Raw genomic sequence first — 17,270 nt, forward strand, 5'->3', positions numbered from 1 at the left:
ATCTAGCTCCTTGTCTGCAAGCTCAGTATAGACTGTGGCTACTGATGAAAGACTCAATCCCAAGCTATTCCCAGAAGGTTTAGCGGGTCTTCGTGAGTCTTGGGTACATTTTTTTTTGTAACTTCCCAGTGGTCTAACATGTGGCTTCTTTGTCCATGCTGGGGCAGTCCCCAGCAAGCCTGCAGCTGCAATCTTAGCTCCCCTCTGAACCCCAGACAGGGTCTACTCCATGTCCCTCAGAAACCAGGGTTTTGAGGAAGACTGCTTTGCCCCCACTCTGAGCCACAACCCCTACCACCCATCTGAATATTCTATCTCCAACTAAAGTCATCTAATGGCTCAACAGATACAGAGAAATAAATTATCTGTCTTTCCTTGATGGCACTATAAACTTAGGGAGCAGTTTAGGATCTTAGACCAGGGTTTCTCAGTCCCTGCTCTATTGCTATTTGGGGCCTGATTGGTCTCAGAGAAGCTATCATGTGCACTATGGGATGTCAGCAGCATGCTCTACATGCTAGATGTCTATAGCAACCCCTAGGTGTGACCTTCAAAACATCTCCCAACATTGCCAAATGTCCCCTAACAAACCACCTCTGGCTGAAAACCTACTGTCTTTGGTCAAAGGGAAATCATTGCCTTTTGCCCTCAGCTGTAGGTCCTAACTCCCAATTCCAGGAAAATAAGAAAGATCACAGGCAGGATATCTCAGCACCATGTCACATGATCTCGGTGCAAGGTAAGCATAACTGTCCCCATCTTATGTAAGAGAAAACAGGCCTGTGTCACAGCAAATGAACAGCAGAACCTGGATTGAGATCTAAGCATGTCTGGTGCCAAGACCTGTGTGTTTCATAAACTACTGATGATCTGGTGGTAAGATGAACACTGGAAAGTTTTTTTTTGGGGGGGGGGGAGATGGGGAAGTTTTCCTTGATCTATGTTGAACTAGAAACTGTACTTGCTCTTGCTTCAATGCTGTAATCCGGCCAGCACTTTATGGAAGGTTTTATTCCCCCCTTGCTTTACACAGGAGGAAACTGAGGCCCAGCAAACCTAACAAATGGTTTGATAACAGCATAGCAAAAATGTTTAAGTCCAGTGTTTCTGTGTTCAGAGTTTTGACTTTTCAGCAACACCAATAGCAATGGGTGGCTGCTCCCTAACCGGGAAGCAGAGTCAGATTTCCCACCTAATACTCTACCTTTGTAGCCAGCATGTTCTGCAGGCAATAAGAAAGGGCTCGGCGATAAATGAGACCAACACCCCACCCTCACCTCGGCCTCTCTCTGACCTCTCCCCTGCCCCAGCTCTGTATGCAGTACTGGCCTGAGAAGACCTCCGGGTGCTACGGGCCCATCCAAGTGGAGTTCGTGTCTGCGGACATTGATGAGGACATCATCCACAGAATATTCCGCATCTGCAATATGGCTCGGGTAAGTGTACCCCCACCTTTGCTTCCTGCACTGCTCCTCCCCAAAACAGACGGAAGCTGTCAGGAGAGGCTGCTGCACCCCAGCCAGGAATGTATGCCGTGCCCTCCTGATAATCCCGTCCTCCTCGGTGAAGCAATGCTTCACCCCAAAAATGCCTCTGACACTGAGAGATGCACGGGGAGACATCCAGCCCGCCATCCCCCTGTTCCCTGACACACTTGCTGCCTTGTAGTCAAAACTGTTCAGAAATGAGTGCTTCCCCACTGTGTTGTCTTGTTTTGGCGTGAGTTGATGCATTATTTGATTGGATCCAGTAAGGTTTGGGCTTACTGACCAAGACCCTGAGAACACCAAGATGAAAAATAATTAGCTGCTTCCATGGGGAAATTCACCAGCTAGGTGGAGTGTTGGGTGAGAGGGAGATTAGTGGTCTTTGGTCTTTACTGGGGGCCCAGGGCAAACAGAACTCAGTTCACTGTCCAATGGGATGGTGAGATATGTTCTGGAAACATGAAGCTCGGGGGCGAGAGATGAATTCTGCCCAATAGAGTTAGGGAAGGCTTTTCCTAGGGAAAGGGACATTTGACCTTGGTTTTGGAAATCAGTAGTTTTCCAGGTGGGGGAGGTGGAGGATGAGGGGCTGCAGGGAAGTCATGGCTGGAGAATCAGTGTGCACAAAGGTATAAAGATGAGCGTGGGGATCATCTGTGACTCTCCCCATGATGACACGGCACAGACCCCATTGAGTCTGTGTCCCGCTATAGTGGTGCAGCCCCAGGGCATCTTCTGAAGGGCTTGCATCCCTGGACAAGCAGCCCTAATGGCCTCTCTGTTCTCAGCCTCAGGATGGATACCGTATAGTCCAGCACCTCCAGTACATCGGTTGGCCCGCCTACCGGGACACACCCCCCTCCAAGCGCTCTCTGCTCAAAGTGGTCCGTCGGCTGGAGAAATGGCAGGAGCAGTATGACGGGAGGGAGGGGCGCACGGTGGTCCACTGCCTGTGAGTACTAGGAGGGCTGTCTGGGTGCTGGGTGACAGGGTGTCTGTCCTTGAGGATGCCACTGGCCACAAACACCAACCACAGGCATGCCTCACTGCACCACATCTCAACATCCCTTAAAAGCCAGGGAGTGTGTATTCAGGGAATTACAATCTTTCATGGACTGGGTGTCACCAGTTTGTTGCCCTGAACTAAGGTTGTGTGACATGTTATTGATGCAAAACCTGGTGGCCTTTTAGGAACATAGGAGGTGGGCAGGCCACTCCCCAGCACGCCCAATAAGGAGATAAGCCCTACTCCCCAGCAGGAAGCACAATGTGTCCTGTTAGTTGCAAGAAAGCTAGGATGAAATGAGTTCCAGTGACCAGATCCTCCAGTTATCTCCTAAGGAAGGAAAGGAAGAGAGGAGCATGTGTTGATTGAGTTTGATGCCAGATATTTTAAGTGAATCTTAAAATACTATCTGCGAAGTAGATGTTATCACGTTGTAGTGAAAAACTGAGGCAAGACAGGGTAAGGGGTTGGGAAGTTAAGAGAGAAGCTTTGATTTAAAGCCACTGGCCTCCAAGCTAATATGCCATCTACTAACCCACATTGCCTCTGAGTAAACTAAAGGACTCATTGGCCATGGTGGCCTGGGGGGGCATCCCTTGCCGTGGGTTTAGAGGGAACACAGGGACATGGGGAGCCTGAGAGGCTGATGGATGGCTGCAAAGGGCCCAGAGGACACTGTCTCCCACAGCTCTGTGGGCTCAGGTGGGCTGTATTTATACTTCCATTACTGGGGCACCCTGGAACCTTTACCTCCTACCTTAGAACTGGCATGGCCAGAGCACAGGGATTTGCAAATAGACCTTGACGTCATAATGTTCAGTGGAGGTCAGGACCCTTAGGGGACTAGGGCTGACAATCCGTCATTAAGAAAGTTACTTAATTGAGTGGGCCTCAGTTTCCTTATCTTTCCAGTGGGTACATTGAATTAGATCATCTTAAGGCCCTATCATGCTTTGGTATAAAATATTTAGAGAACAAATACAGTTCATCTACCACTATACAAATCCACAATATCATGGTAGCAAGTATGTATATGTTGTGAAAATAATTACTTCTGAGAACCTGTGTCATAGTCTGCCAGAGGAGTATAAAGGGACCTCAGAGAAGGATCCTGCAAAGATCTTGGACACAGAACACATGTGTAGCCATAACAGCTATGCAACATATGACTGACAACCGTTCCCTTTTCTGCTTAGTACGTGGAGGTTGGGGGAAGGTGATGGAACAGGCCCTATTCTTTTAAAATGTTGTGTCAGAGGAGGTAGGAGCAAGCTCTTCTGTCTTCAGAGTAAATATTTCTGGAGCCAGTGGAGGCATTAATAACACTTTACTGACCTCAGAATCAAGTTCAGTCCTTACAAAACCAGCTTATTGCTCCCTTCTTAAAAATAGTGCATGCATACATCAAGAAAACCAGAGAAACACACACACATAGCTTACAGCCACCACCTGTAATAATCCTTTCTTCCTAAAGGGCACAAATCACAAACCAGGGTGTGAGGTGTCAGTGTCATGTTGATGGGTAATATCAACCAGACCAGGCTGGTTCTGCCCACATCCCCAAAACTGGCAACCGGTTCCCTGCTCCCTCCAGTTTCTTCCCACACACTGAGGTGGCCTCCCCTTTAAGTACATGGCCACACCCATTCCATCCGGGGGTCTCACTCCACTAGGCCTGGGACACCCCTGCCCACTTCCCTCTTCCTCTTGGATTCTATCGTTCTTGCTTCAGAAGGTTCCTTCTGGGGGGGAGGGGTCCCCTTCCTCCTCCTCCTCCAGGTGATTATTTTTTAGCCTGATTTTTTTTGAAGGAGTACCTTTTTACCCATGTGCCCCCTTGCCAAGGTAACTAGGAAAGCATAGGCATATCCTTCTATCATTGGAGACCTTGGCATCTTCGTAGGCCCAGAAAACACAACAGACACCAAAATGCAGGCACTGGCCAGTGAATGGAGGGCAACTGTCTGTACTTGAAACATTTGCTTGTTGGGTGTCCTGTAGATAAAACATCTGGGAAACCAAGCACCTTAGTTTCCATCCAGGTATTCTTTAGACATAGGCCATTATATGAAATCATTAGTTGCTCTTAGTAACATGCCCAGGAGTTCCGAATCAGGCAGATTCCTAAAGGGACTTTCTATAAATAGTTGGAGGGGTATTTCCATGAACATGAACTATGGAGCACCAGGAGGGACAGAGAGGTGACCCTGCCATGGAGCATCAGGAGGGACAGAGAGGTGACCCTGCCAGGAGCTCTCTAGCTCTGTTCTCCTGATCAACAGGGTCTTGCTCAAACCAGGGTGTCCAAACAGAGACCTGTCGTTTCAGGATAGACCATCTCAGACCCACCAGCCCCATCTCCAAGCCTAGGCTGGCTGACCTGAGGCTAACGGAGATGTCTCTGATGTTTCCATCCTTAGTGGATGGAAAAACACTAGAATGAAAACCATCTAGGATCTTCCATTGTCTTAATTCGAAGTGTAGGAGGATCCAAACATCCTTTTGGACAGGGATGCAGGCACCACAGGCACTGTTTGGGTCAGTGTGCCATGGGTGACTTTAACATGATCATAGAACCAAGGAAACATCCAGCTACTTGAATTTTCAAAAGCATCTAGTCCAACCCCTCCATTATATGAATAGGAAACAACTTGCCCAAAGTCAGAGCAGATTCACGGCACCAATGGGGCTCAAACCAGTAAGGCTTTCACCACAACCTGACTTTGCATTTTACCAGGGCAGCCACTCCCCACCACTGCTGATATGGCTTTAGGATCAGCAGGTGCTGGGGGAGGGGGTTTACCCAGGAATATAGCTCACCTCTTCACTCTGTGTTTAGAAATGGGGGCGGCCGCAGTGGAACCTTCTGTGCCATCTGCAGCGTGTGTGAGATGATCCAGCAGCAAAACATCATCGACGTGTTCCACATCGTGAAAACACTGCGTAACAACAAATCCAACATGGTGGAGACCCTGGTGAGTGTCCCAGGAAGCTTATTCCACAGCAGGGGCCTGACCCTAGTTCCCCTGATGTGGAGAAAGTGGCATCAGATAGTAAAAACCCCCAACAGCTGGGTGCATCCTCAGTCCTGACAGGCCACATCCTTTGCACACGGCTGTCTACTCTGCGCCCCTCCACTCCAACCTCACCAACTTCCTTTTCCTGCAGGGCAGCCCAAATATTAATCCTGACACCACTAATCCTGATACCACTAATTCGGGCTTAGGGGAAGGGATTCTGGATTAGTAGAGTGTGAATTATATTTTCAATTCAGTCCAATCCTATTCTAATTAACTTATGCAACTTGCTACAGTGTAAGCAGGGCTCAGACGCTTTGCAGAAAGGGATGGACAGTAAGTGGGCACACAGAGCCCAGGTCCTCAGGCCGCTGCAATGATGGGAACAGACCACACACAGGGAACTTTGACCTAAGAGTCTTGACTTACTTGAAGCATGCTCCTACTCAGATTCTCGTTCACAGACCAGAGGCATCAGCATCACCTGGGCCCTTGTTAGAAATGCAGAATCTAAACCCACTCCAGAGTTACTCCATCAGAGTCTGTATTTTAGAAAGATTCCTGGATGCTCCCTATACACCTTACAGTCTAAGAAGCACCGGAGTCCAGAACAGTGAAAAGGAAGGGGGTGACCCCACGGGCATCTGGGAACACGTGGGTGTATGTAGGCACTGAGCAGAAGTTGGGGGGATGTCCAGGGACAGATAATTACATGGATAATTTTGAGTTGGCTGTTAGTGTGGAGGTAGATAACGTTTCCTCCAAAATCTGTGCCTCTAACCTGAATGCATTTCCCCTTTCCCTTTCATCTCTCTCCTCACCTCCTCTGCTCCCTCTCTGCCTTTCCCCCTCGCAGGAACAGTATAAATTTGTATACGAGGTGGCACTGGAATATTTAAGCTCCTTTTAGCCTGATGGGACGGGGAGCCTGCCGGAGCCCAGCGGCTGCTGCAGCTACGTGCCCCCCCCCCTTTTCTGTGAATGGTGACTGGGCTCAGGAGCTTGAGGTGGCACCCTGCCCAACTCCAAGGAGAAGCCTGGAGGGTCCTGTGTTCTGTGGTAGGCTCTGCACCTTCCAAGTGCTCTCCTGGAGCTGTGGGAGGTGCTGCTCTGAAAGGCCCAGGCCTCCCTTCCACACCCAACCAAGCAGCGGCCACAGGCCTGTGCAGAAGTGCTCCTGTGGCAAGGCCCTGGATTTTTCGGTTCCCAGACCTCCTGCTTTTGCTCTTCTCAAGTTTGCGAATCTCCTGGCAAGCCCCCTGTGAGTGTTGGGGAGTGACAGCCTCAGCAGCACCTCCCTGCCCTACTTGTCCTTGGGAGTGGAAGGGATGTGTGCTCTCCCCTCCTGTGTCGTGGAAATGATTAGGGCTCTTGGGGAGAGGGGGTCCCTGCTCTGCTAGCCCCCTGCAGTCTCCTTCAGGGTTCTCTGGCACTGGACACCTGTCGCTCTGGATCAGCGTGACTGCGGGATGCTCCTGAGACCACAGCAGAGGCCCCCACTCACACACCTAACCCGCATGGGGCTTGGCCCGATACCGTTCTGTACCCCTCCCCTAGCCTAGGCCTTGACCTGTCACTCACTGGCCAGCCCACTGTGTCCACAGCCTTTGAGAAAGGTTCTCTTTGCTTTTTGTAATTGGTGGGAAGGGGGAGCATGGAACTCTGCTGCTCTTCCTTGTCTTTGTGAAAAGGAACCATCTCTCTGGAGCAGGGCTCTGGCTGACCCTCTGTCTCTTGGGGGGTGGATAAGATTTGATTATTTTCCAAAATGTGTATGAAAAGAAACTGTTTTGGAGGTGTAAAATCTTAGTCTGTTATGTCAAAATAAAAGGGGGAGGGAAGTTTGAATGTGTAACATAAGATAAATCTCTCAGGCCTGTAATCTTTCCTGGCAATGTCCTTAAAAGATCCCACCCTGCAACAGCACTGCCGTTGAGTGAGGGAGACAGGCTAATCTGAAAATAGTCCCTTCAGTTTCCGGGGCTGATAAAATACCAGCTTTGTGCATCATCATGGATTTCCAAATTTGAACTCCCTCCTAGAGAAACCCCTAGCTGCCATCATGAGAAAGGTCAAGGTGGACCTAGTTATGCTTTGGTTTAAAATAAGCCAAGGATCTCTAGGGTCTTGTCCAAAGTGTGGGTGAGTCAGTGACAGGGAACCAGTATTTGCTCAGCACCTACTGTATGCCAGGCTTGGCACGTTCCATATGACATCTCACGCAGTCCTAGAACCCCCATGAGAGAACTACTAACCTGTCATCATCTCTACAATTGGGGAAACTGAGGCATCTTCCTCAGTGATGAAATTCTGGGTTCTGACCAGGCAGACATTGGTGATAAGACTTGATCACACCATTTTCTTCATCTTTCTCAGCAAAGCAGTTATTTTATGAAGGGTAAAATAAGGCCAGAAACTTCTAAGCAGAGAACTCCACAATGGATATCTCATTCTTTCTTTCTGATGTGAGTTCTTACGTGAAGCCCAGAATTTCAGATATATCTTCAGAACTCATTCCCGGCTCCCCAGGAAAGCTAGTCCCATCTAATTTCTTAGCCCATGAAAACAGGTGCATGTTCCCTCAGGCTATGAGATCTTCCAGCCAGGGACATACTCTCTACCTTGGTCTCCATTGGGTGCTCAAGCACAGTTTCTGGCAAACTCAGGGTGGCCTGGGATCTAGAAAGCTCCACTTGGAGGCCGTCTAGCCCCAGACAGGGGATGAGGAGTAGAGAATTCAATAAGCCACAGGTTTTTGCACCCAAGAGCTCACTGTATACTGGAGAAATTGAACCCCAGGGCAGAGGTGGTGAAGCATATGAGTATTATATGAATCTGGGAGCAAGACTCTGCTTGCCTAGGGCTTCCTAGAGAAGATGGCATCCATTCCAGCTTGGTCTCAACAGGTAGAAAAAGGGAAGAAAGGCAATCAGTCCAAGGGATCTGGATATGCCATAACAAAGAGGTATGAAAATTCCTTGGGATGGGGGCGCATCCGGGGAGCAGGGGAAGTCAGGTGGTATGGTGGGAAGTAAACCCAGCTGGAGCATAGCACTGTAGGAGGGGTGGCAGGGGATGAGCTGGGGCAGGGAGGAGAGAGCTCACTTAGAGTATAGACTACCCCTGAGGGCAACAGGGAAGCCAGCAGAGCTACTGAGTGATATGCTCGGCTCCGTTAGAGAAGACTCCCTCTGGGGCCAGTGGGGCTGCCTCTTTTCCTTTCATCAGACACTGTGAAAACATTCCCTTCAGTGTGTGCGTTTTAATATCACATCTGTCTGTCTGTCTGCTCATTATTTTGTTGCGAGAACAAAATATGCGTGGATCATGAGACTCAGCTTCTGTGAGAAACTCAGGATCTCTGCTCAACCATGGAGCAGGGTGACGAATTCAGGCCTCCAGGCCTATGAGGATGGGATATGAAAGGAGCCCACAGAAGCTGTTCCCATTGGCATGGGCTCTGGAGCTGTCTGAAAGTCCAGAGACACCAGACTTGATCACGGAAAGGCTGTCACTTTGGAGGTTCAAAAGGAAGCATCTCAAAGTGAAGGAAAGCAGAGGAGTCCCCCAGTGAACTCTCTCTTCTCCTTTGATGGGTCCCTTCCCTGGTGTGCTTGAGCCGGCCCCCTGGCTCCCAGCCACTGCTCCAGCCAGCGTCCACACAGCCTCCCAGGAGCCTATAGCCGAGCAAATCAGCCTGGCATATGCTCTTTTCTCAGATCATGGCTCATCCATGCCGAATGGGGGAGGGGAGCTATCCACACAAATCCTAAGATTTATTCTGCTCCGGAAGGGGTGACGGGGCTAGCAGATAAGAATGACACTGGCTTCTATCGTTTCAAATGGTAGGAATTTAAAATGTGACTTCAGGGAAAAGGGAAATTGTAAAAACACAGGCCGTCGTGGGATAACCAGCCCAACAAGGGCCACTGATGTTTCCCCCAGCTAGGCTCCCCATCTTCTCAAAACCCAGCCGCTCTCTAAAGAGGGCAGGGCAGTGAAGAGGTCTTAGGCCAGTTAACAAGGGATGAAACTAAGGCTTGTGATGGGGATATCTCCCCCTAAGATGGGGCGCTGGTGCCCTGGAACTTGGACTTGATCCAGTCCCTGGGAAATAAGAGCAAACACCCTCAAACCTATCTTCCCACCCCACTCCACTCAGAGGGTGGGCTACCTTTGATGATACAGAGGAAAATAGTATCCATGCTCTCTGAGCCTCCACAGCAAGGGTCGGCCTTCTCTCTCTTGGATGCCAAAGAGAGTTGCCCCCGCTTAGTACAGAGCCTCTGGGTCACCTAGTTACGGGCTCTGTAGAAGATAGAGGAACTGATGAGAAGCCAGGAACCATTACCAACCTGTGTCTCTTTGTGGCCTAGCTGGCTTTAGGAAGTAACTTAGCTCTGCCTCCACTGTGCCCTTTCACCCTTTCTGGGCCTCTAGATGACCACAGCACCCTCCTTTCATGGGAACGGAGGGATCAGATTGCTCTTAATGCTTGCCCTCTTCTGTGTGTGTATCCGGAGCAATGGCCTACCACATGTCAGCCTTCACATGGAACCAGGGGACCCTTTGTTGGGGACTGGAACCAGGGAGCTCACTGAATTCTTCCAACATCTCTAAGAAGTGTTTATGATTGTCACCATTCTACAGATGAGGAAACAGAGGTTCAGAGAGGAGAAATCAGTTCCCCAGTTAGTGATTAGGTGAGCCAGCAATTAAATTTATTCTGACTCCAAAAACAATATTTTTCCACCACGATGTCTCAGATTTTCTCATGGGTCTACCCATAACATCAAAGACGAGAGTGGAACAGATAACCCAGTGGATCTTGTTGTGAAGCCCAAAGCACACAAGCCTAAAATTGCGTTAGTCTCTTGATTCACTTTAACAATTCATGCAATACTTCCATTCCACTCTAATTTGCCTGAATTTTTTTAAACGACTATTTTTTAAATGATGTGCCCTAGTCCTTCAAGTGGCTTTGGTCCCCTCAACCCACTATGACATACTCTAGGGAATCATATCCCAGTCTGAGAGTCACAGTGTCTGGCCATACTGTTTCCTCCTGAGACCAGGTCCAGACTCAGGTTTAAGACCAGCTCAGCTTCCCCTAGATAGATGCTTTGGTGTGGGGGTACCATGACCTCACCACTCATGGGTTGATCTCAACTCAAGTTTCTTTCAGCTGGATGCTGGAAGGAACCCATTGGCATATCCTAGGATGATGAGGATATGCTCATCTGCCTTGGTGAAGGCTGAGCCCATATTACCCTAAAGGAAAAGGAGAAGATGTATACAGCCTTTCTGAACAGATTCCTGAATGCTGGGACTTCTAGAAGGTTATACCCTTTGGGTGAAGTCACATGGTTTCTAATGTGGGCAAATCTAAGGACATGCTTCACATGAGGGCCTAGGGTCTGGAAGGCTTCTCACTTTACTTTAATCATACATACATACATAATGGGTTCCTGCAACATGCCAGGGCCCTGGAAGGGGTGCTGCCAGGAAGCACAGATTATTATGGCACAGTTCATCCCTTAGTGAGGCATGCAGTTGGTTGGAAGAGCTTATAGTCTTCAGTTCAAATCACAGCTTGGCCATTCTTAGCTATACAATGTTGGGCCAACCAATTAATGGCAAAAGATGTGAAAAAAGGAGCCTCGGCCATGTAGAAGGCACAGATATGGAGAACTTTGAAAAACAGCAAGGCAAGGTCAAGAAGTTGGGACCCAAAAGAAATATTCAAGGATGCACATGGAATACAGGGCAAAGTGGTCACTTCTGTGGTCCCCAGGACAGGGGACAGGGAGGGCTAGCCAGGACCACTGGGAGCAAAGATGCCACTTTAGACCAAGTTTCAATGTCTTGGAGAAAAGATGATAATTTTCCCTCTGTCTAATCAAATCCTATTTCTTCATCATCTGTTCCCCATTGCTAAACTAGCTCCTGTTGTATGTTCTCCCTAGGATCCACACTTCCTCAGCTTCAGTATGAATCCCTGTTGTGTGCATACAATTATCAGTCTAGTTAGGCTGCTGCAGACAGCAGAAGTGAGGCCCAGGGAGGAATAGCGAGGCACTCACCATGTCATTTCAGCAGGAGTAACTGTCCTACCCAGACCCAGAGATATTGAAGGAGATGATAATTCTCCTACACCTCACTGCCTTAGAACAGAATGAAGAAAACCACCTTCCTTTAGCCTGCACCTAGCCATTCCTGGGCTAGACAGGCCATCAGCACCCCACTAAGTCAGAAGTGATGCCATGGGAAACATGAACCAGCCCAAGAGGAAGATAAGCAGGATGTTAACAGACTGTGCTGGGCTATATCTGTGTCAACCCCAGCTACAGGGCAGATCAGAAGATGAAACTTGAGTCACATAGATGGCCATTTCATCTCAAAGCCCTGACCTGCTTTCCCCACCATCCTACTAGTCAGAGCTCCTTCTCAGCTGATGATGCCAGCTCCAAATCACAGCCCAATAAAACAGGAAAAAGACAAAGTGAATCCAACTAGAGGAGACCAGGTGAGATACATCATTGTTCCTATATTCCCGTGCAAGGGTTCCAATTTGAAGGTTCTCCGTGTATATACAACTGAAAGTGATAAAAATATATGGCATTGGCAGCACCTAGCAAGGATCTGCTTTTGATGTCATATACAGTCTGAGCAGCAGGGAGAGAAGCACATGGCAAAAAGTGGAGGGGACTGCTATACTCATGTCCTCTGACATATATTTCAGAGTTATAGATACGACCCTCAGAAGCACAGCAGAGAGGTCTAAGCCATATTCATGAACAGGAGAAGACTTTCTTCTGGTTTATGGCTAACCAGAGGTAGACTTTTACATACCGCTGGCTGTGCAACTGTCTTGTAGAGACCAAGTCCATCTCTTGCATGCCTCCTGCCCACCCTCAGAAAAGATGGGAAAGGTCATCAGAGTGGCCACATTCACTTCCACATTCACATTCACTCATAAATTTTAGGTCCCCAAGAGGTAGAGTCAGCACCTACAGTGGTAAGACCCCACACCGAGCATCCTAGCTGAGAGCTTGGGGATGATCCATTGGGGCTGATACAAGGGATGTGAGAAGACTCAGGATGAGTCTATAAGAAAGACCCTTTGGGGCTGGATCACCAAGGAACATCCTTCAGAGCTGCTCTAAGTGATGGGATTTAGACTCTGACCCTTGATTGGAATGTTCAGAAAATAAGGGTCCAGGGGCAGTAGAGCATTGGGCAGGAAGGTACTGATATGAAATCCTGGAGCTCAGGGTAATTCATATAATTCATGGTTCCTTGGTGAGTGGAATTCTTAGATTTGGGGGGAGGAAGGGGAATGTGAAATAACCTGCCAATGGTGCACTAATGAGTCCCTGTAAGCATACTTCGGTGCTCTTGGGCTTGTGAATACAAATCCATAGACCTCCTATAGGATGATCTGACAAGCTCTCAGTGCTCACCATACCCCTATCCCTCCCATGGAAGATCAGTGATGGAAGATATTCCTTGGATCAAAGCCCCCAGGGCAGTCTGGAGGCTCAGAGGGCCAAGCAGTATACTCCCAGGTCAAATCAGACTTCCAAAGGGTCAGACATAATGTTAGTGCCCATGTGCCTATATATCATTGGACAAAATTCAAGCATGGTTTGCTAGTCCCAGGTCACTGCTCTGAGTGGAACTAGGATCAATGCATGAAGTTTGATGATTTTAAGGAAGAACTGGCTGTGTGCCAGAGAGTATGAGCTGCCCACCTCAGCAGTGGTCCAACAGAGGCCAGACTTTAAAGGGAAGAAAGAGCATTGAGGAGATGACCTTTCACTCTCTTCCACCCTAGATGGGTGATATGTTATAGAGCTTGGACTGTATTTGAACCCCTTTATTCCTACAAAGCACAAAGCCAAGGCTGTGCTTGGTTTGTGCAGGTTGAAGTCCCCTACTCTCCTGCCCAAGTCTTCCCACCATGCAGGCTGAGATGTGGCTCTGGCCCCATATTCAGGACTTAATCCTGGCTGGTTATCACCAGAAAGTCCAGAAAGAACAGTTGCTTTGCCATAGACCCAATGCCTACCAAGATCTGTGATGAGACCAACCATAGTTCAGGCCCACTGGCCAACAAGGCCATCAGTGACAGCCAGAACTAGCAAAGGTCCAAGCAGGACCCAGAGCAGGGCTTTGCTTAGCACACACATTATCTCCAGAGGTTACTTCTACCCCCCTTCCTACTTGAGGCCTGTTGAAGCAGACTGCAAAAGCAAAAGCACAGTGACTCAGTCGGCACATAATTATAGTCATCCCCAGGGCATCCGTGTCATTGCCAGGTGGATCCTGGTCTAGCCCAGGTTAATTTACGCTAACCCATTTTGGCAGTCAGACTCAAAAGCACTTTTCTACCTTCTGTTTTCACTCTACATCAACTGACCAACAAAAGGCAAAGAAAGAGTCAGGGCTTCTACCCTTGTCTTGGCTCCCGGACACCATCATCGCCCCCTAAGGGCCATCATGGGGTTCCCACTCGACTCTAGGAAGACTGACATCATCACATCCACTGGGCATATGATATTGCATGAGACCAAAGTCTCCACACTGTTTGCAGCCTTCTCCGTGAATCCCAATGGCCTGCACTTGTACAGTTTGGGTGTTTGATAGATAAAGCACGTATGAGAAGAGAAAACAAAATAAATCAACTTTTCCAAAAGCCAGCACTGTGCTGTCAATGTTCTTTTTTTTTTTTTTTCTTTTTCCTTTCCAATTCTAGCTTAAAAAAAGCAGAAGGTAAATAATGTCAGGTCAATGAATATCAGATATATTTTTTGACTGTACATTACAGTGAAGTGTAATCTTTTTACACCTGCAAGTCCATCTTATTTATTCTTGTAAATGTTCCCTGACAATGTTTGTAATATGGCTGTGTTGAAAATCTATACAATAAAGCTGTGACCCTGAGATTCATGTTTTCCTAAGATATTCGCACTGGTGTCTTCCTGGGATTGGGTGAGGGTGAGGGGAAGACAGGAGGAGGGGAAGGAGGAGGAGAAAAACCTAGGGTTTCTTTATGTTCATTTAATCCTCATGTCTACAATGTAGGAAATGTATATTATCCCCTCTTTGCAGATGAGAAAGTTGGAGGTTCATAAATGTTAAGAGTTTTCCCATGAATATACATAAAGAAAAGGTTGACTCTAAAACAGTTTTCCCCCAAGTATGGTCCACAAATTCACTCAGGAAGTTTACTAATAGACAAATTTTTAAGCCCCTACAGAGTCACAGTTTCAAGATCTGCATATTAACAAACTACCTGGATATAGAAGTTAACTACTGGTGCATAATATACCTCCCGAAAATGCAGCGACTTGAAACAACAATCATTTGTGGTGGTCAGCTGGCGTCTGACTACTCTGGGCCAGGCTTGCCTAGGACACCTTGGCTAGGGAAGCTGTGCTCCATGTAGCTCTTATCCTCCCCCTGGCAACAGCGAGCTAGCCTAGGCATACTCTTCTCACGATGATAGCAGGAAAACAACAAAAAAATTCCAATCATGTGAAGTTGCTTTGAGACCTGTCTGAAACATCCCATTAGATAAAGCTGGTTCTGTGGCATCAAGGGACATGGAAATATACTCTACCTTTGACAAAGAATCTGTTTTTCAATGTTCCAATAAATGCTGGCATTAGGTATCACACCAGTGGTGCCAGATGTAGACTTGAACCCTCTCATCTCAGAGTATTGGTCCCTAGAACACCTACATCAGCTCACCTGAGAAACTTCTAAACATGCGAGTCTGATTCAGTCAGTCCAGGATGGGTCTCAGGAATCTGCATGCTTTAACAAGGGCCCCAGGTGATTGTAACACAATGCTGAAGTTAGGCGAGCACTGTTCTAAATGCTGTTGCTGTTAGAGAGGGCCCAAGCACACAAGGAGACAAATCAGTTCCCAAACTGGTGTATGAGGCTACCAGTCTCTGAGTTGGATGCAAAGCTCTCTCCAGGTAAGCAGAAGAAATGGCTAGAACTAATTCTTCCGAGTCGACTGGTTCCTAGGCTTTTTGTGTGTATCCAGCTACAAGCATAAGCCATGGGGCCAGAGCCAGGGTTCACTTATTGTAATTCAGCCTTTGGACCCCTGGGAGTGTTCTTCAACCTGAGGGATCAACATGTGGTACCCATCAGGCCCCACTCCCACCCCCACAAGCCACAGAGCCTAGAGAACATGTGCTTCCCAGCTTGAGTCCTAAGTGGGGAACATGATGGCCAGCCAGCTAGTAATCCTTGTCCCTTTGTCCCTTGTCATGTTACTCTGACTTATTCTTCCTGCATTATTTATTCTTTTGCCACAAATGTAATAGTTGACATTGGAAAAATTAAATGAGAAAGAAGGAAAAATCCCACCTATCTCCTAATAACAAAAGTACTTTGGGGCATATCATTTTCCCCCTTAATGGAAATACCTTTCCAAGAGTTATTTATAAAAGTAGCATATGCCCACTTGAAAGAACTCAATACAAAATTGTTCGAGACATAAGGTAAAACTCACCACTTCTCGAAGGTGCTTATTAATATTTTATGCCATTCCAGACCTTTCTAGGGATATATAAATACATACACACACACACACACACACACACACACACATATACACACATGCTGATAGGCTTCTTTCCACCTAACATTATGTTGTGGACATGCTTATGCATGCTTAACACCATTTCCATGGATATCTGCTTAAATAGCTGTTACCTTTCTTGACACCCTCCAGTACTCCTACAACCTGAAGGTAATCTGATTTGAGTATGTCAAGACTCAGGTGGACTCATAATGACGTCTTTGAGTTGTCATTAACAGTGAGGGACACAGACCCCTGTGTATGCCAACCTGGAGACTGGCCATGGTGACACAATCCTTTTTACATAGCTGCTAGCTGCCCAGGTGACTTCTGGCTTGGCCCTCCTTTCTGGCTGGACCAGGAGTGTGGTTCTACATCAAACCTCAAAGCACCTTGGTCAGGCTCTGATGGGTAGCTCTAGTTTGGCTTAAGATCTTCCTCTAACCCAGGTATTCAAGCTGGACTCCAGGGGGCCTAAAAGCCCTCAGACCCTTAAGAACATGGCACAATGTCACTGACATGCCATGCAAGAGGCAAGAAGGAAGATTTGATTTTCTCTGGAAAGTCTGGGTTAGTAAGGAGAAAGGGATCAGGAGAAGTGCAGAAGCAGCTGGTGAGATAGGGAAAGGAAGCTGTTCTTGGTTAATTTTAGGAAATTCTTGGGATCCCTGGGTGGCGCAGCGGTTTGGCGCCTGCCTTTGGCCCAGGGCGCGATCCTGGAGACCCGGGATCAAGTCCCATGTCGGGCTCCCAGTGAATGGAGCCTGCTTCTCCCTCTGCCTCTCTCTCTGTGTGTGTGACTATCATAAATAAATAAAAATTTAAAAAAATTTTTTAGGAAATTCTTGACCATTAAGAAATGCAATTAGACTCCACAAGGGCTCGGCATAAGAAACTTTCTCTTGAAACATAGCAAAGGGACTGAACCTGAAATCTCCATTAGCATGCAGTAGAGATCCAGCACCCACAGAGAGAGGACACCCACACACTGATCACTGGAGACAGAAGCATGGCAATAAACCCATGGAAATTGGAAGAAACTGAGGAGGATGTCAGTTTCCACAGTCCATGGATTAGGCATTGGAACAAAGTTAAAATAATTATTCAAGGACATCCAGAGTGCGTGAAAGGAAAGAGAAACATATGGAGAAAAATAG

The 17,270-nt window shown here is 47.7% G+C and overlaps 1 protein-coding gene across 9 annotated transcripts in view; it reads left to right on the forward strand.

The window, feature by feature from the left end:
* The window catches only part of PTPRT (protein tyrosine phosphatase receptor type T), a 1,030,023-nt gene extending 1,015,550 nt beyond the window's left edge, over positions 1-14,473 (forward strand). For all 9 annotated transcript variants that reach the window (XM_041733397.1, XM_041733399.1, XM_041733398.1 and 6 more), the window contains 4 exons: positions 1,311-1,436; positions 2,276-2,439; positions 5,333-5,468; positions 6,367-14,473. In XM_041733397.1, coding sequence (XP_041589331.1) covers positions 1,311-1,436; positions 2,276-2,439; positions 5,333-5,468; positions 6,367-6,420 — 480 coding nt within the window. In that variant the 3' untranslated portion in view covers positions 6,421-14,473. The remainder of the gene's footprint in view (positions 1-1,310; positions 1,437-2,275; positions 2,440-5,332; positions 5,469-6,366) is intronic.
* Positions 14,474-17,270: the final 2,797 nt, after the last annotated feature.

Source organism: Vulpes lagopus, chromosome 18 (assembly GCF_018345385.1).
Source record: "Vulpes lagopus strain Blue_001 chromosome 18, ASM1834538v1, whole genome shotgun sequence".
NCBI lineage: Eukaryota > Metazoa > Chordata > Mammalia > Carnivora > Canidae > Vulpes > Vulpes lagopus.